At 45.0% G+C, this 19718-nt stretch overlaps 1 protein-coding gene across 2 annotated transcripts in view; it reads right to left on the bottom strand.

Annotated features, from left to right (window-relative positions):
* Positions 1-4242: 4242 nt before the first annotated feature.
* mfsd2ab (major facilitator superfamily domain containing 2ab) overlaps positions 4243-19718 on the bottom strand; it is a 51635-nt gene continuing 36159 nt past the window's right edge. For both annotated transcript variants that reach the window (XM_036953604.1, XM_036953603.1), the window contains 6 exons: positions 19595-19678; positions 15037-15120; positions 13489-13601; positions 12031-12174; positions 11571-11747; positions 4243-10175 (listed from right to left, as the gene is read on the bottom strand). In XM_036953604.1, coding sequence (XP_036809499.1) covers positions 10121-10175; positions 11571-11747; positions 12031-12174; positions 13489-13601; positions 15037-15120; positions 19595-19678 — 657 coding nt within the window. In that variant the 3' untranslated portion in view covers positions 4243-10120. The remainder of the gene's footprint in view (positions 10176-11570; positions 11748-12030; positions 12175-13488; positions 13602-15036; positions 15121-19594; positions 19679-19718) is intronic.

Genomic DNA, 19718 nt, shown 5'->3' with positions numbered 1-19718 from the left:
CTATCCTATTATAATAGAGACAGTAGATCTAGCTGGTCTGTCATAATACAATAGAGACAGTAGATCTAGCTTGTCTGTCATATTATAATAGAGACAGTAGATCTAGCTGGTCTGTCATAATATAATAGAGACAGTAGATCTCCTTTGCCCTGCCCCTACTCTGACCACACCCCTCCCTTGCCCTGTCTCTACTCTGACCACACCCCTTTGCCCTGTCTCTACTCTGACCACACCCCCTTGCCCTGTCTCTACTCTGACCACACCCCTCCCTTGCCCTGCCCCTACTCTTACCACACCCCTCCCTTGCCCTGCCCCTACTCTGACCACTCCCCTCCCTTGCCCTGCCCCTGTCTCTACTCTGACCACACCCCTCCCTTGACCTGCCCCTGTCTCTACTCTGACCCCCCCTCCCTTGCCCTGTACCTGTCTCTACTCTGACCAAACCCCCGCCCTTGCCCTACCCCTACTCTGACCACACCCCCTCCCTTGCCCTGCCCCTACTCTGACCACACCCCTCCCTTGCCCTGCCCCTACTCTGACCACACCCCTCCCTTGCCCTGCCCCTACTCTGCTCATTAGCACCATGACTTTGTAAGCAGCAGTTTCTCCTTCCAGTCTCCCTTATTTCTGTTGGTGATAGAATGGGGAGTCTAACATGTTTCCTTTCCATGTCGTGCGTGACTGACAAGTGAGTACCTTTCATGACTGTAGCAAATGTATAAAATTATACTGTTAAAAGAACCAGTGTATGTGCTTCTGTCATATTTAGTACAGCATCCCGCCAGTCCAGTATGTAAGATAAATCCACATTTGGTTTTTAAATCTAAATGTATATATATATATTTTTTGCATCTGTCATTCATGCTTTTATGTGAATAACTAACATGTTTAACTTCCTCCTTGTATGTTTTTCCCTCTTTAGTAAAACACAACCTTTCCCCTTGTGCTCCTGTGTTTTGTTTAATAAAAACCCCAAACTGTGGATTTCCTGTTTCATCTCATTTCATCTGCTTTTCTTATTAATGCATCGTGTTGTCACTTTGAACTCTGAAACCCCAATCAAACATCCTTATACAGTCCACTTTTTCTATAGTTACACAGCAATGCACACTCAATTTGGCCATTTATAGGCCCCTTTCAAACATAAACATTGCCCTATATAATCTGCAATATGCTGCTGGTATGGACGCTGGATATCCAATCTCTCCCACTGATTTGGAATGAAGACCTGTGATTTCTCCTAATGCACCAGATCTACACAGAGGGGGGGTTGAATATGAAACATGGCATTATTGTATACGACAGTGATGCTCAACTGTGGAGCCTCTCATTATAAAGGCAGCAGTAAGTCTACAAGTACATTTCCTAGCTGTCTGGTAGTCTCTCATTACTCTAGGGATGACTGGTTAGCTGTCTGGTAGTCTTTCATTACTCTAGGGGTGACTGGTTAGCTGTCTGGTAGTCTTTCATTACTCTAGGGGTGACTGGTTAGCTGTCTGGTAGTCTTTCATTACTCTAGAGATGACTGGTTAGCTGTCTGGTAGTCTTTCATTACTCTAGAGATGACTGGTTAGCTGTCTGGTAGTATTTCATTACTCTAGGGATGACTGGTTAGCTGTCTGGTAGTCTCTCATTACTCTAGCGATGACTGGTTAGCTCTCTGGTAGTCTTTCATTACTCTATGGATGACTGGTTAGCTGTCTGGTAGTCTCTCATTACTCTAGGGGTGACTGGTTAGCTGTCTGGTAGTCTTTCATTACTCTATGGATGACTGGTTAGCTGTCTGGTAGTCTTTCATTACTCTAGGGGTGACTGGTTAGCTGTCTGGTAGTCTTTCATTACTCTAGGGGTGACTGGTTAGCTGTCTGGTAGTCTTTCATTACTCTAGCGATGACTGGTTAGCTGTCTGGTAGTCTTTCATTACTCTATGGATGACTTGTTAGCTGTCTGGTAGTCTTTCATTACTCTATGGATGACTTGTTAGCTGTCTGGTAGTCTTTCATTACTCTAGCGATGACTGGTTAGCTGTCTGGTAGTCTTTCATTACTCTATGGATGACTGGTTAGCTGTCTGGTAGTCTTTCATTACTCTAGCGATGACTGGTTAGCTGTCTGGTAGTCTTTCATTACTCTATGGATGACTGGTTAGCTGTCTGGTAGTCTTTCATTACTCTAGGGGTGACTGGTTAGCTGTCTGGTAGTCTTTCATTACTCTAGCGATGACTGGTTAGCTGTCTGGTAGTCTTTCATTACTCTAGGGGTGACTGGTTAGCTGTCTGGTAGTATTTCATTACTCTAGCGATGACTGGTTAGCTGTCTGGTAGTCTTTCATTACTCTAGCGATGACTGGTTAGCTGTCTGGTAGTCTTTCATTACTCTATGGATGACTTGTTAGCTGTCTGGTAGTCTTTCATTACTCTAGCGATGACTGGTTAGCTGTCTGGTAGTCTTTCATTACTCTATGGATGACTTGTTAGCTGTCTGGTAGTCTTTCATTACTCTAGCGATGACTGGTTAGCTGTCTGGTAGTCTTTCATTACTCTATGGGTGACTGGTTAGCTGTCTGGTAGTCTTTCATTACTCTAGGGATGACTTGTTAGCTGTCTGGTAGTCTTTCATTACTCTAGGGATGACTGGTTAGCTGTCTGGTAGTCTTTCATTACTCTATGGATGACTGGTTAGCTGTCTGGTAGTCTTTCATTACTCTAGGGATGACTGGTTAGCTGTCTGGTAGTCTTTCATTACTCTATGGGTGACTGGTTAGCTGTCTGGTAGTATTTCATTACTCTATGGATGACTGGTTAGCTGTCTGGTAGTCTTTCATTACTCTATGGATGACTGGTTAGCTGTCTGGTAGTCTTTCATTACTCTATGGGTGACTGGTTAGCTGTCTGGTAGTCTTTCATTACTCTAGGGATGACTTGTTAGCTGTCTGGTAGTCTTTCATTACTCTAGGGATGACTGGTTAGCTGTCTGGTAGTCTTTCATTACTCTATGGATGACTGGTTAGCTGTCTGGTAGTCTTTCATTACTCTAGGGATGACTGGTTAGCTGTCTGGTAGTCTTTCATTACTCTATGGGTGACTGGTTAGCTGTCTGGTAGTCTTTCATTACTCTAGGGATGACTGGTTAGCTGTCTGGTAGTCTTTCATTACTCTAGGGGTGACTGGTTAGCTGTCTGGTAGTCTTTCATTACTCTAGGGGTGACTGGTTAGCTGTCTGGTAGTCTTTCATTACTCTAGGGATGACTGGTTAGCTGTCTGGTAGTCTCTCATTACTCTATGGATGACTGGTTAGCTGTCTGGTAGTCTTTCATTCCTCTAGGGGTGACTGGTTAGCTGTCTGGTAGTCTCTCATTACTCTAGGGATGACTGGTTAGCTGTCTGGTAGTCTTTCATTCCTCTAGGGGTGACTGGTTAGCTGTCTGGTAGTCTTTTATTACTCTAGGGATGACTGGTTAGCTGTCTGGTAGTCTCTCATTACTCTATGGATGACTGGTTCGCTGTCTGGTAGTCTCTCATTACTCTAGGGATGACTGGCTAGCTGTCTGGTAGTCTCTCATTACTCTAGAGATGACTGGCTAGCTGTCTGGTAGTCTCTCATTACTCTAGAGATGACTGGCTAGCTGTCTGGTAGTCTCTCATTACTCTAGAGATGACTGGCTAGCTGTCTGGTAGTCTCTCATTACTCTAGAGATGACTGGCTAGCTGTCTGGTAGTCTCTCATTACTCTAGGGATGACTGGTTAGCTGTCTGGTAGTCTTTCATTACTCTAGAGATGACTGGTTAGCTGTCTGGTAGTCTCTCATTACTCTAGGGATGACTGGTTAGCTGTCTGGTAGTCTCATTACTCTAGAGATGACTGGCTAGCTGTCTGGTAGTCTCTCATTACTCTAGAGATGACTGGCTAGCTGTCTGGTAGTCTCTCATTACTCTAGAGATGACTGGCAAGCTGTCTGGTAGTCTCTCATTACTCTAGGGATGACTGGTTAGCTGTCTGGTAGTCTTTCATTACTCTAGAGATGACTGGTTAGCTGTCTGGTAGTCTCTCATTACTCTAGGGATGACTGGTTAGCTGTCTGGTAGTCTCTCATTACTCTAGAGATGACTGGCTAGCTGTCTGGTAGTCTCTCATTACTCTAGGGCAGGGCAGGGGGGGGGGGTGACCCTTTCGTTACATCAGCTGTACATCACGTTGATAGGAAATGTATTTCCTTAATGAATTCTGACAGACAAAAGCACAATACTGCATCAATTAGTATAACATTTATTAAATAACTACTTCGAACACCCGTTCAGATCACTTTCTGGCACGAATATCAAAAGATATACAACTTTTACTTACATATATTTACATTATGCACAGGAGGTGTGTGTGTGTGTGTGTGTATACAAGGCATTGTTACAGCTCTGTGTGGAAGTAAGTTATATTAAAAACTATTCTCGTTTTAGAGCCTAAACACGTTTGCCTTCTACTGCCTTGAGTTGAACAGGAAGGTAATCACCTAAGATATTTATCAAAAAAAAAAACGAAAAAAAAAAAAAAAACAAGACAACAGTAAACATGAACTAATGTGACTAACACATTTCAGTTAATTACCATAGCTCCTGTCTTGGGCCAATCAGTGTAATTTTGTAAAATGTCAGATCTCTATGGCAAGAGGCATCATTCACCCAAGTTTAATCCACAAATTGTCCCAGTGCTGTCAGATAGCGTGTGACAAATGACAGATAGACAGATCCACACTCCCCTCACGGATGTCATTGTGTGGGACAATGACAAGTTTTTTCCCCATTGTATGAGACTGATCAGGTAGACATGGAGACCTCTGGTAACCGAAGTTGGATTTGTCTTCTCTCTAACCACTTTTGGCACACAAGACGTCCACTAGCTCTGGTCCAGGGCACTAGACCGTTCCTCTAACTAAGACCAGAGCTAGGTGACCACTAGAGAGACTATTATGCGCTAAATCAAACACTATAATTGTCTGTAAATATATAAACCGTATGTATAACGTAACTTTGTTAATACACTCAACAAACAATAGAAATGCATCATGTTAAGTGTTGATCTCATGTTTCATAAGCTGAAATTAAAAGATCCCAGAAACTTTCCATTGTCTACAAATGTGTTCACATCCCTGTTAGTGAGCATTTTATCCTTTGCCAAGATAATCCACCTGACAGGTGTGGCATATCAAGAAGCTGATTAAACAGCATGATCACTACACAGGTGCACTTTGTGCTGGGCACAATAAAAAGGTCACTCTAAAATGTGCAGTTTTGTCACAACGACACAATGCCACAGATGTCTCAAGTTGAGGGAGTGTGCAATTGGCAGGCTGACTGCAGAAATGTCCACCAGGGTTGTTGACAAATAATTGAAATGTTCATTTCTCTACAGTAAACTTTAGAGAATCTGGCAGTACGTCCAACCGGCCTCACAACCGCAGACCAAGCAGGCCCAGAACCTCCACATCCGTCTTCTTCACCTGCGGGATTGTCTGACACCAGCCACCCAGACAGCTGATGAAACTGTGGGTTTGCACAACCAACTCATTTCTGCACAAACTGTCAGAAACCATCTCAGGGAAGCTGATCTGAGTGCTCGTCGTCCTCACCGGGGTCTTGACCTGACTGCAGTTTGGTGTCGTAACCGAATTCAGTTGGAAAATGCTCACCTCCGATGGCTGCTGGAGAAGTGTGCTCTTCATGGATGAATCCTGGTTTCAACTGTAACAGGCAGATGCCAGACAGCGTATATGGCGTTGTGTGTGGGCGAGCGGTTTGCTGATGTCAACGTTGTGAACAGAGTGCCCCACGGTGGCGGCGATGTTATGGTACGGGGACAGGCATAAACGAGAGACAACGAACATAAGTGCATTTTACCGATGGCAAATCTGAATGCACAGAGATACAGTGATGAGATCCTGAGGCCCATTGTCGTGCCATTCATCTGCCGCCATCACCTCATGTTTCACCACGATAATGCACAGCACCATGTCACAAGGATCAGTACACAATTCCTGGAAGCTTAAAATGTCCCAGTTCTTCCATGTCCTGCATACTAACCAGACATGTCAACCCATTGATCATGTTTGGGATGCTCTGGATTGACTCGTATGACAGCGTGTTCCAGTTCCCGCCGATATCCAGAAACTTCCGACAGCCACTGAAGAGGAGTGGGGACAACATTCCACAGGCCACAATCAACAGCCGGATCAAGAAGGAGATGTGTCGCGCTGCATGAAGCAAATGCCGGTCACTCCGAATACTGACTGGTTTCCTGATCCACGCCTCTACCTTTTTGTTGTTGTTGATATGTGACCAACAGATGCATATCTGCATTCCCAGTCATGTGAAATCCATAGACTAAGGCCTAATTCAGTTATTTCACTTGACTTGGTTTCCTTACAGTTCATATAACTCATTAAAATCATTGCATGTTAAAAAATAAAAAAAATAAAAAAAAAAATTCAGTGTATATTTCAGTGTAAGATGATATTTTCCATGGAGCTGATGAAGGCCTAGTGGTCTTCGTCTGTAAATCAATTTCAACTGACATCCTGTGGACACTTTCAATACAATAACACACAAACTTCATAAACCCCCCCCCCCCCCCCATTTTCACAGCTACACAAAAAGACAAGACTGAGGATTTATCATTTCAAAATGTAAAATAAATTAAAATGAATACAAATACACAGTTAACTTTCCAAATAAAAAGGTTTTGAGACCAATACACATAGGAGCATTCAGAACTCATTTCAAGTTGCGACAGCAACCTTTTAAAAATGCTATTTAAAAATAGGATAAATCTAGAATATAAGCAGGACATTTTTCGACAAAAAAAATCCATGCTGCAAATGTAACTGAAATACGTTAAAATGGAGTCTTTCTAGATTAGTACGAGCTGTCGTTATGGTTTTGCCCAACACTAAGTCTTGAACTGGAAACGGTGTTGTAGTGATACTATAGATTGTATAGGCTGTGTGAAATAGCTTGGTTAACAGTTGTACTGTTTAGTGGTTCTGGTTTAATGGTGAGGTAAGTGCTGTGATGAACACAGCTTTTACCTCCAGTCTATTAGACTACAGAGTCGGTCCCAAATCTCTTCTGGGCCACACTGGGGTGTATTCATTTGTGCGCTACGAATGTTTACATTGCATGAATTCAGGTAGGTTCCTCCCTGTTTGCTTTCCTAATGAATACGCCCGTGTTGAATATGCTTATGGTCAAGTTCATTTTGTATGGCCCGGTGCCTCTGGGTAGGCAGTGTTTGTATATTTTAGAGCATTGCATTGGTCCTTAGGTGAAATCTCCACCCACCAGGGGCACTGGACCGCGCAAAACAAACTCGCACATAGGAACGTGGGGAAGGAAACATCTGAGATGGTTTCAAAACTGCATGAAACACGACTTGTAAAACAAAAATTGACAAGAGATCTCACTTCCTTACGAAGTGTGTCAAACAGCAGACAAGGTCTTAAAAGGAACTAAATTATTAACTTATTGCAGACATTGTTGGTTTTGTTTATGTACATATTAAGAAAAGGGAGAAAAAAGTGTTGAATTAACAGTATGCAGATACTGGGACTAACAGGTCGACAATATTTTACACATCAGAAGCAGCTGATGCTGGGTTAAGACAGTACAAAGTAGTCAGAGACCTAACAGTCACGACAGTACAGTAGTCCTACCAGTCAAGACAGTACAAAGTAGTCAGAGAACTAACAGTCAAGACAGTACAAAGTAGTCAGAGAACTAACAGTCAAGACAGTACAAAGTAGTCAGAGCCCCAACAGTCAAGACAGTACAAAGTAGTCAGAGAACTAACAGTCAAGACAGTACAAAGTAGTCAGAGTCCTAACAGTCAAGACAGTACAAAGTAGTCAGAGTCCTAACAGTCACGACAGTACAAAGTAGTCAGAGCCCTAACAGTCAAGACAGTACAAAGTAGTCAGAGTCCTAACAGTCACGACAGTACAAAGTAGTCCTACCAGTCAAGACCGTACAGTAGTCCTACCAGTCAAGACAGTACAGTAGTCCTAATAGTCAAGAGAGTACAAAGTAGTCCTAACAGTCAAGACAGTACAGTAGTCCTACCAGTAAAGTTAGTACAGTAGTCCTACCAGTCAAGACAGTAGAGTAGTCCTACCAGTCAAGACAGTAGAGTAGTCCTACCAGTCAAGACAGTACAGTAGTCCTAACAGTCAAGACAGTACAGTAGTCCTAACAGTCAAGACAGTACAGTAGTCCTAACGGTCAAGACAGTACAGTAGTCCTACCAGTCAAGACAGTAGAGTAGTCCTACCAGTCAAGACAGTAGAGTAGTCCTACCAGTCAAGACCGTACAGTAGTCCTACCAGTCAAGACCGTACAGTAGTCCTACCAGTCAAGACCGTACAGTAGTCCTACCAGTCAAGACCGTACAGTAGTCCTACCAGTCAAGACAGTACAGTAGTCCTACCAGTCAAGACAGTACAGTAGTCCTACCAGTAGAGTAGTCCTACCAGTCAAGACAGTACAGTAGTCCTACCAGTCAGTACAGTAGTCCTACCAGTAGAGTAGTCCTACTAGTCAAGACAGTACAGTAGTCCTACCAGTCAAGACAGTAGAGTAGTCCTACCAGTCAAGACAGTAGAGTAGTCCTACCAGTCAAGACCGTACAGTAGTCCTACCAGTCAAGACCGTACAGTAGTCCTACCAGTCAAGACCGTACAGTAGTCCTACCAGTCAAGACAGTACAGTAGTCCTACCAGTCAAGACAGTACAGTAGTCCTACCAGTAGAGTAGTCCTACCAGTCAAGACAGTACAGTAGTCCTACCAGTCAGTACAGTAGTCCTACCAGTAGAGTAGTCCTACCAGTCAAGACAGTACAGTAGTCCTACCAGTCAAGACAGTAGAGTAGTCCTACCAGTCAAGACCGTACAGTAGTCCTACCAGTCAAGACCGTACAGTAGTCCTACCAGTCAAGACCGTACAGTAGTCCTACCAGTCAAGACAGTACAGTAGTCCTACCAGTCAAGAGAGTACAGTAGTCCTACCAGTCAAGAGAGTACAGTAGTCCTACCAGTCAAGAGAGTACAGTAGTCCTACCAGTCAAGACAGTACAGTAGTCCTACCAGTCAAGACAGTACAGTAGTCCTACCAGTCAAGACAGTACAGTAGTCCTACCAGTCAAGACAGTACAGTAGTCCTACCAGTCAAGACAGTACAGTAGTCCTACCAGTCAAGAGAGTACAGTAGTCCTACCAGTCAAGACAGTAGAGTAGTCCTACCAGTCAAGACAGTACAGTAGTCCTACCAGTCAAGACAGTACCAAACTGAAGTCTGTATACACTCAGTAGAAACATTTGATATTCAAAATTGTAGAAATATTCTAATCAAAATATATATATATAAATATATTATTTTAAAATGTCTGAATTTTGTAACCGATATCAGTAAAAAATAAAATGAATAAAATGGCTCTTATTTAGCTTTCGACAGTCTTCTTCTCCACCCTGGAAAAAGAGGGTTGTAGTAAATTGTTCTAGTGCAGTGTCTAAAGTCATTAGAGATTTTCAAGTTATACCTACGATAGATAAAGTTATGGCAATATACATCAACAGTACTATGCATTGTACCCATAACATTAAGGTTCCTGTGCAACATTGATTTGACGACGAAAACGTCTCAAATGACACCGTAAAAAGTCCCCATGGAGTTCACTACAGTTACAGCCCCGTGTAGTGCACAAGGATATGGGTTGCCGTTTTAGATTTGACCCAAAACAACACTGACAACCGAGCGGGTGACGTCTGTCGGGAAAATGTGTCATAGCTGAAGTGGGCGGGACTTAAACCAGGAAGGCCGTCAGTCATATGCTTCCTTTGCCATGAGGGGGAGGGGGTAAGATATGCTGTCGTTCCTTGCCATAGGGAACTGCAGTTTTAGAAACATTTTCTGTTTTTGGGCCTTGTGTTAGTGATCCTTTTAAGTTCAGAGACCTGAAGCAGCAGTGTGATTGGATGGAAGCAGTGTCGCCTTTGTGATAGGTCCAGCCCCCCCCCCCTCATTAGCCCCACCCAGTGCAAGCAACCATCAGTCACGCCATTGGTCCATGAGTGTTCTAGAACCTACACCATGTCTGTCAGTTCTGTTGAGTCGGTTTCGGAGTCTGCCTCATTTTCCCTGTGAGAACAGAACAGAGAGACCCGGGGATTACACACGACAGACAAGCAGTCCATATACCTGAACAGTTCACAACAAAATGTACTTGATGAAAAGCCTGGGTACCAGGCATGGCAAGGAGTGGCAAGGAGTGGCAAGTAGTGGAATAATAGCACAAACAGACTGGCACCCAGGCTCCTTTATGAGTAAAGGGTTCCTACAGACAGTGGTCCAATTCAAGGTCTGTCCAAGTACTTTTTCCAAGCACTAATATTTATGTTCAAGGACCATCAATTTGTAAATAGTTCCTATTATGCAATTGCGTGTAGTCGCCACTAGATGGCAGTATATCACCACAACCTCAAAACGACTAACTTACTATTCATTACAACCTCACAAGTTCTACTCAATAATTTGTTGATTCACTACTTATTTCCTACATACATGAGTGGTAAGTCAGTAGTGATGGTGTAATTTGAGTGATGAGCAGAGTTAAGGGACACGCCTACTGGTGAACATCTATTCACATTACTACACAATTCCAGCTTAATGCCTGTATTTTATTTTTTTATTGGGCATTTGGGAATTTACTACTTAATAGCTACAAAAAAAGCATCTTGCCTCCGACCGGCAGCTTTAATGTCGCCAGGAGAAAGGCGGGTGGGCTGTGTGAGAGAAAACGGCCAGGGTGAGTTCGTAAATTGCCTCTAGCTTGTCAGAGGTCACTCTGGGTCCTTGGTAAATTCAGAGCGTTTCGCTCTCAGAGCGTTCGGCGCCCAGCTCTGGCCGAGGAATAAGGTTGTTCTGAGCGTTCTGACAGTAACGGCAGCTAACCCAAGCTAACTGGCTAACATTAACTAGCCACTTCCAGACACATAATGAGAGAACACCTCACTCTGACCATTTTACTCCCACCAGCAGAGCTGGTTAGGCTGCTTTCATGTTAACCAGAGTGACATTTACTGATACCGGCCATCTTCAACGGGTGTTGAGCGTTCGTAAATGTGTCAGTTATTCTGCGCTCTGGTACACTCAGACGAGAGTGCTCTGAAATCGGAGTAGATAGCCAGAAGTGAATTTACGAACACACCCTTAGTGACGCCGGTCGGGAGAATGGCGGGAGGGCTGTGTGAGTAACGGGCCAACAGAACGGCAGGAGCACGGCGAAAGCAGGTACCTAGTGAATGAGTTGATTGGTGGGGAAAAGTTACATAATTTATAACTGGCGCCATCGCAGGACGCAGCGTTGAACCCTGTGAGTGCTTCTGAAAGCAATAAGTGATCTTATAATGGTAAACAATTCGGCAATATTTCCAGGTCTATGCCTATGGTAAATCTCTCCAATCCGGTTATATATACACAGGAAATGCTTGGGGTACGAGGCCCGAGTTCCCCAGTCAGACATGCAAGTCTTACCGTTGCTCCTGCAGCAGCTTCCTGTTGCCCTGCCTCCTCTCTTCGTCGATTGGATAAGAGCGGAATATGACCAGGCCAATCAGAAGGAGTCCTATGGGCGCCGCGGAGACCAGAACCTTCAGGGTTATATCCACGTTCTCAGGCTGGGTGCAACCTCGAGTCATATACCCTGCAAAACTACAGATGGAGTGAAGGAGAAGCAGGAAATCATGAGGGAGGAATTTAATCACATGACTTTGATCAAAGATGTTCATGTGACACACTAATACTAATTCAGATGGAGAAGTAATCCTGTGCTTTGAAGTGGGATTTTGGCTTATCCTCATGTTTTTTTTTACTGGGAAAGTAAAAACTTCCTGACTGATGATATCTAAACGAATATGTACAGCACGAAGGGGCCGCAAGGGGCCACAAGGGGCCGCAAGAGGCCAAAGTCTCCATCTGTGAAGGGTAAACTTACTCCAAGCTGAGAGTAGAGATCCCCAGAGAGATTCCAGAGGCAAACTTGGTGAAGAAGACGTAGAAGGAATAAAAGATGGCTTCGTGACCCCGAGAGTCTGGGTTCTGGACCTGGAAGTCATCCACCACATCTGGCAACATGGACCTAGAGACAGAGACAGAGAGTCAGTAACATCCTCCACATCTGGCAGCATGGACCTAGAGACAGAGACAGAGAGTCAGTGACATCCTCCACATCTGGAAACATGGACCTAGAAACAGAAACAGAGAGTCAGTAACATCCTCCACATCTGGCAACATGGACCTAGAAACAGAGACAGAGTCAGTAACATCCTCCACATCTGGCAACATGGACCTAGAGACAGAGACAGAGAGTCAGTGACATCCACCACATCTGGAAACATGGACCTAGAAACAGAGAGTCAGTAACATCCTCCACATCTGGCAACATGGACCTAGAGACAGAGTCAGTAACATCCACCACATCTGGAAACATGGACCTAGAAACAGAGACAGAGAGTCAGTAACATCCTCCACATCTGGCAACATGGACCTAGAGACAGAGACAGAGAGTCAGTAACATCCTCCACATCTGGCAACATGGACCTAGAAACAGAGAGTCAGTAACATCCACCACATCTGGCAACATGGACCTAGAGACAGAGAGTCAGTAACATCCACCACATCTGGCAATATGGACCTAGAAACAGAGAGTCAGTAACATCCACCACATCTGGCAACATGGACCTAGAGACAGAGACAGAGAGTCAGTAACATCCACCACATCTGGCAACATGGACCTAGAAACAGAGAGTCAGTAACATCCACCACATCTGGCAACATGGACCTAGAGACAGAGAGTCAGTAACATCCACCACATCTAGCAACATGGACCTAGAGACAGAGACAGAGAGTCAGTAACATCCTCCACATCTGGCAACATGGACCTAGAAACAGAGACAGAGAGTCAGTAACATCCTCCACATCTGGCAGCATGGACCTAGAGACAGAGACAGAGAGTCAGTGACATCCTCCACATCTGGAAACATGGACCTAGAAACAGGAACAGAGACTCAGTAACATCCTCCACATCTGGCAACATGGACCTAGAAACAGAGACAGAGTCAGTAACATCCTCCACATCTGGCAGCATGGACCTAGAGACAGAGACAGAGAGTCAGTGACATCCACCACATCTGGAAACATGGACCTAGAAACAGAGACAGAGAGTCAGTAACATCCTCCACATCTGGCAACATGGACCTAGAAACAGAGAGTCAGTAACATCCACCACATCTGGCAACATGGACCTAGAGACAGAGACAGAGAGTCAGTAACATCCTCCACATCTGGCAACATGGACCTAGAGACAGAGACAGAGAAACCAGTCAGTGATATGAAAAAAAGAGGGAAAACAGTGAAACAGAAAGATGAGGGACAGACAGCTACTCCAACTCACCATGGCAACAGGAAGGCAGCGGCGACGCCGACCCCGGCGGCGAACGACACCACGTAGGTAATGATGAGATTACTCTTCACACACACCACCAGGATCATGAAGGGGATCACAGACTGCAGAGAGGAGAGAAAACATCATTCACCAAGGATGTACACAGAATGTTACGTCACAGCCTTACTCTAAAATTGATTTGTTTTTTTCTCCTTCATCAATCTACACAAAATACCCCATAATGACAAAGCAAAAACAGGTTTTTAGGTTTTTTTTGCAAATTGATATTTATAAAAAACTGAAATATCACATTTACATAAGTATCCAGGCTGTATCACAACCGGTCGTGATTGGGAGTCCCATAGGGCGGTGCACCATTGGCCCAGCGTCGTCCGGGTTAGGGTTTGGGTGGGGTAGGCCTTCATTGCAAATAAGAATTTGTTCTTAATTGACTTGTCTAGTTAAATAAAATGTTTTAAAAAATTGCAAAAATCCTGAAGTATCTATTTATCCTTGAGATACAAATGACCTGGAGATGCTTGGTCTTCATTGAAAAGCATCCGCATGCTTCCCAGCCAAAACGGGTTTGTGCATTTATTATGACGACATTTTGTGACGGTTTTGGACTTCGGTGGGGGATTTTTCAGAGCCCAAGTCTACGCCTCTTCGTCTGTGATTGGTGAAACAGTAGGGTTTCTTCAGTTGTCATTTAACAAGAGACGACTCGTTTAGATAGATGTGATATTGCGCGACTAATATCTCGGCAAAAAACGTACAAATGAATGTCAGATTTCTTGAGTTAGATTAATTCAGACAATTGTTTAGGAAGTGTATACTGGCAACTGTGTCTCAAAATGGACAAACAGTACCATTACCGCCTTTTTCTCATTTTTCAAGCAAAGGTCTTTTAAGGGAGTATGCGAGCACACTCGTTCGGATTGGCTAGCCGAGTTTGGCTAGCTGAGTTTGGCTAGCTGAGTTTGGCTAGCTGAGGTCGGCTAGCTGAGGTCGGCTAGCTGAGGTCGGCTAGCTGAGGTCGGCTAGCCGTAGCTGAGTTCGGCTAGCCGTAGCTGAGTTCGGCTAGCCGTAGCTGAGTTCGGCTAGCCGTAGCTGAGATCGGCTAGCCGTAGCTGAGATCGGCTAGCCGTAGCTGAGATCGGCTAGCCGTAGCTGAGATCGGCTAGCCGTAGCTGAGTTCGGCTAGCCGTAGCTGAGATCGGCTAGCCGTAGCTGAGATCGGCTAGCCGTAGCTGAGATCGGCTAGCTGAGATCGGCTAGCTGAGATCGGCTAGCTGAGATCGTCTAGCTGAGTTCGGCAAGCTGAGTTCGGCTAGCTAAGTTCTTGGCTAGCTGAGATCGGCTAGCTGAGATCGGCTAGCTGACAGCCAATCTGAAGCATGTTGACACCTTAAGGCATGGTGCCTTTCCAATGTCAGGCTTTGCATGAAAGAAGTTGCCTTCAGTGTCTCCTCATCCAAGGCCCTGGCCCAATAAAGCATGCCTCCATGGACTAAGGCATTTTGTGTGTGATCATTCTGAGGGTATGCTAAGTCTTACAGAGGTGCCGATGTACACAGCTGTCTTCTTGCCAAACTTGGTGAGGAACCACTGCCAGAAGGGGATGGTGAGCGTCGCAGCGAGCTGGAGAGAAAACAAGTGGGGTTTAGTCAAGACATAATATAAAAAATGGTTGTGTTTCTAGTTGAGTATGTATGTTTCTGTTGCCATATTTACTTCAATGACCTGGCTCGGGTTCCAGTCCGTTTCAACTTTAGCCAACGTGCCAAGAGAACGGTCGAGGTCTCAAATGGGGCACAACTTTCGACCATAAAACTGAATAGGGTTCTGTTTGAGATGCAGCCGTTATGCCACCTTCAGTCTTTGGAACATGTTATGTGGCAGACTACAAAAAAAAAACCCATCCAAAAAAAAACAGCAGCACTGTCTGGTTTGTGTTTTTGGGATTGATCAGTCTTCCCTAAGGAAGACATTCTCAACCTCTCTAATCCACCTATCACATGCCTGACGACTCAATCGGAATTTTTTTTCCCGCCATCGTTGAAGTTGTTTACGTTGACGTCAAAATGTGTGGTGTTGTAGCTACAAGACAAAGTCATCAGCGATTGGATCATCTGTAACCAAATCAGTATCAAAGTCATCAGCGATTGGATCATCTGTAACCAAATCAGTATCAAAGTCATCAGCGATTGGATCATCTGTAACCAAATCAGTATCAAAGTCAATAACACATTTTCTAAAAAAAAAAATGCCCCTTTACCCACGTTCTGGCTCTGACCCAACCCCACCAGTTTTGTTCATGGGACAAATCAGAAACGATTAGAGTGGGTTTGCAGTCTTGAAATCAGCGGGGCGGTACTCAGATCCAGCCACAAGGCGGAAAATAAACAAAACATCCGTGGGTGTGGAGTAGCGTTCGGCAGGGTAGCCAGGCAACCCATAACGACACGGCAGAGGTAAACACGGCAGGAATTGCAGGATGCTTCACAAAACAATCCGGTGGACATTTTAATAGGGACATTGCTGCATTCCCCAAGGGTCACCTTCTGATGGACCGCTGACTTTATGGTTTAGCCAATAAGAGGTCAAACATTGACCGCCTATGGGCGCCACTAGGATGCCAGTCGTTTCCCCTTCTTTTTTGGATGTGTTTGTTTAAGAATACGTTAACATTGTGTGTGTGTGTGTAACGGATGTGAAACGGCCAGCTTAGTTAGCGTTTCAACCGGTGACGTCACTCGCTCTGAGACCTTGAAGTAGTTGTTTCCCCTTTGCTCTGCAAGGGCCGCCGCGGCTTTTGTGGAGCGATGGGTAACGATGCTTCGTGGGGTGACTGTTGTTGATGTGTGCAGAGGGTCCCTGGTTCGGGTATGGGCGAGGGGACGGTCTAAAGTTATACTGTTACATTGTGTTGTAGGAGTTAATATTGAAAAGAAAGTACCAGGCATAAAAGCTACATTTTCCTCAATCTGCTCTAGTAAATCCAGTAATCTCAAGAGTAACTTCACTTTGTCTGTGTCCTCTTTCTAGTGCATCAGCTGTAAGTGTGTGTGTGTGTGTGTGTGGACTGCATCTGCTAAACATCTTCACAATGCTTGTTCTGCTTCCTGGCAATACCACATCAAGGTAATCTGCTTTCCCCTGAACTGTCTGCACTTCGCTGCCTGTCTAATCTCTCTCCTTCCAGTATCACAAACATTTGCATAGTCTACAAAAAAAAACTGTGTGAATAGACCATGTTCTGAACACAACAGCAGGGTTCGTACAGACAGTGGCAAGGAGTGGAATAATAGCACAAACAGACTGGCACCCAGGCTCCTTTATGAGTAAAGGGTTCCTACAGACAGTGGTCCAATTCAAGGTCTGTCGAAGTACTTTTTCCAAGCACTAATATTTATGTTCAAGGACCATCAATTTGTGAAATAGTTCCTATTATGCAATTGTTTGTAGTCGCCACCAGATGGCAGTATATCACCACAACCTCAAAACGACTAACTTACTATTCATTACAACCTCACAAGTTCTACTCAATAATTTGTTGATTCACTACTTATTTCCTACATACATGAGTGGTAAGTCAGTAGTGATGGTGTAATTTGAGTGATGAGCAGAGTTAGGGAACACGCCTACTGGTGAACATCTATTCACATTACTACACAATTCCAGCTTAATGTCTGTATTGTATTTTTTTATTGGGCATTTGGGAATTTAATACTTAATAGCTACAAAAAAAGCATCTTGCTTTCGACTGGCAGCTTTAATGTCGCCAGTCGGGAGAAGAGCGGGTGGGCTGTGTGAGGGAAAACGGCCACCAGAACGGCAGGAACACGGCGGAATATCGCGGGCGATTGGCAAAAAAGCTCTGCAGGTTGTTCCAGAGTAAATGTCTGAAATGGCGCCAGCGTAGGATGTAGCGTTGTGCGTCTTTTGTCCCTGAAGAGCCACATGAAGTGTCATTCTCCCACGCTGCAATGTCAAAGTCTGATTATTTTTTTGTACCTTACATGGTGTGGGTCGGTTGGGCAGTTAAAATTTTAAAAAAGGTGGGTAAACTATACTGAACAAAAATATAAAAACATAACTTGTGAAGTTCTGGTCCCTGGTTTCATGAGCTGAAATGTAAAAAATTAAAAATTAAAAATTTCCATATGCACAAAAAAGGCAAGATTGAATCTACATTTTCCCGACATTCTCGATGTGACGTTGGTCAGATCTGACTGCCTGCTTGGCTGAGTGGCAGCGTGGGTGGAGCCTGGCTGAGTGGCAGCGTGGGTGGAGCCTGGCTGAGTGGCAGCGTGGGTGGAGCCTGGCTGAGTGGCAGCGTGGGTGGAGCCTGGCTGAGTGGCAGCGTGGGTGGAGCCTGGCTGAGTGGCAGCGTGGGTGGAGCCTGGCTGAGTGGCAGCGTGGGTGGAGCCTGGCTGAGTGGCAGCGTGGGTGGAGCCTGGCTGAGTGGCAGCGTGGGTGGAGCCTGGCTGAGTGGCAGTGTGGGTGGAATGAGAGAGCTCGCCTGGCAACCTCAGTGCGAAGCATGTGATGAAATTTAAACTAGGACATGAATTTGCAACATTTCCTCAAATTTCCAACTTGAGAAAATGTGTGATATTCAAGGTATTCCAGTACTTGAATTTCAGAGAGCCGAATTCTTTAAGTACCTGGTGCGAACCCTGCAACAGGTTACTGTTGTCCTGTCTGTGTTCAACACTCGATTAGCAACACAACCACTTACAACACGGACAACTACTGGCTACTGTTGCTCCACAACCTACTGCTTGACAAGAACAAAGACCCTGAGTCCTAAATGGAACCCTATTCCCTATATAGTACACTACTTTAGACTGGAGCCCTATTCCCTATATAGTGCACTACTTTAGACCAGAGCCCTATGGAACCCTATTCCCTATATAGTGCACTACCTTAGACCAGAGCCCTTCAAGGTCTTTTGTCTTGTTGCCTACTGATGAAATACCCCCCCCCCCCCCGCCTTGGGGTCAATGTGTCGTTTACTCCCCCCCCCCACTCGTTTGCACCCCCCTGCCTCTGCCTTGGGGGTCAAGGTCTGGTCCCCCCCGGGGTTAAGGCCTCGTTCCCCCCCCCCCCTGGGTTAAGGCCTTGTCCCCCCCCCCCCCCCCCCCCCCCGGGGTTAAAGCCCCCCCCGGGTTAAGGTCTCGTTTGCCCCCCCCCCCCCCCCCTGGGTTAAGGTCTCGTTTGCCTTCATTAACTGTAACTACTAACAGTATTTCTACAAGGACCAGGACTACTATGGGACATAAAAGAAAAGGATATTAAGACAGCCATCTTTTCCCATTTTAATTTATTGAATTAGCACTAAGCTTTTCAAACCCACTGACCAGTTCGTTCATATGCCTCATGTACTGTAGGAAGGTCATGTGTCCGACTAACTGCCAAACCCACTCAGTTACATTCCTGTTAGGATTTAAATCGTTCAATTAAGTCGTTTTAAAATCATATGACTGAGAAGAGAGGGATGAAAGCATGTCAGCGAAGCTAATTTCCCCCCCCATTTAACCGTATATTTCTAAGAGAGGGGCGAGAGAGAGGCGCCCGTCTAGGGTCTTTACAGCAGTGGTAAAAATGGTCTGTGGGAACAGGCTGGTATTCAGACCCAGGTCAGTGAATGTGATCACACATCAAAGTAATGAGAAGCTATAAGTCACTGGCTACCATAGAGACAGACTGGATCGATCTCTCTCTCTCTCTCTCTCTCTCTCTCTCTCTCTCTCTCTCTCTCTCTCTCTCTCTCTCTCTCTCTCTCTCTCTCTCTCTCTCTCTCTCTCTCTCTCTCTCTCTCTCTCTCTCTCTCTCTCTCTCTCTCTCTCTCTCTCTCTCTCTCTCTCTCTCTCTCTCTCTCTCTCTCTCTCTCTCTCTCTCTCTCTCTCTCTCTCTCTCTCTCTCTCTCTCTCTCTCTCTCTCTCTCTCTCTCTCTCTCTCTCTCTCTCTCTCTCTCTCTCTCTCTCTCTCTCTCTCAAAGGTCAGTAAGTGACGTAGGAAAAGAGTCTCAATCTGGCTGTATCATCTGTAAAGAACAAGGCCATTCACACTTTGAATCAATAGGCAGTGTGTGTGTGTGTCTCCTCACCATGATGACCAGTAGAATGTTCTGGAAGTCATTCCTTAGGCCCAGAGTGTAGCAGCAGAACAGAGCAAAGTTCCCTTCCAGTAGCTGAGAGAGAGAGAGAGACGGAGAGAGACACGCTCAGTTA

This window comes from Oncorhynchus mykiss, chromosome 18, assembly GCF_013265735.2.
Source record: "Oncorhynchus mykiss isolate Arlee chromosome 18, USDA_OmykA_1.1, whole genome shotgun sequence".
NCBI lineage: Eukaryota > Metazoa > Chordata > Actinopteri > Salmoniformes > Salmonidae > Oncorhynchus > Oncorhynchus mykiss.
The sequence above is the reverse complement of the archived record's forward strand: the minus strand, read 5'-3'. Positions and strand labels throughout refer to the sequence as shown.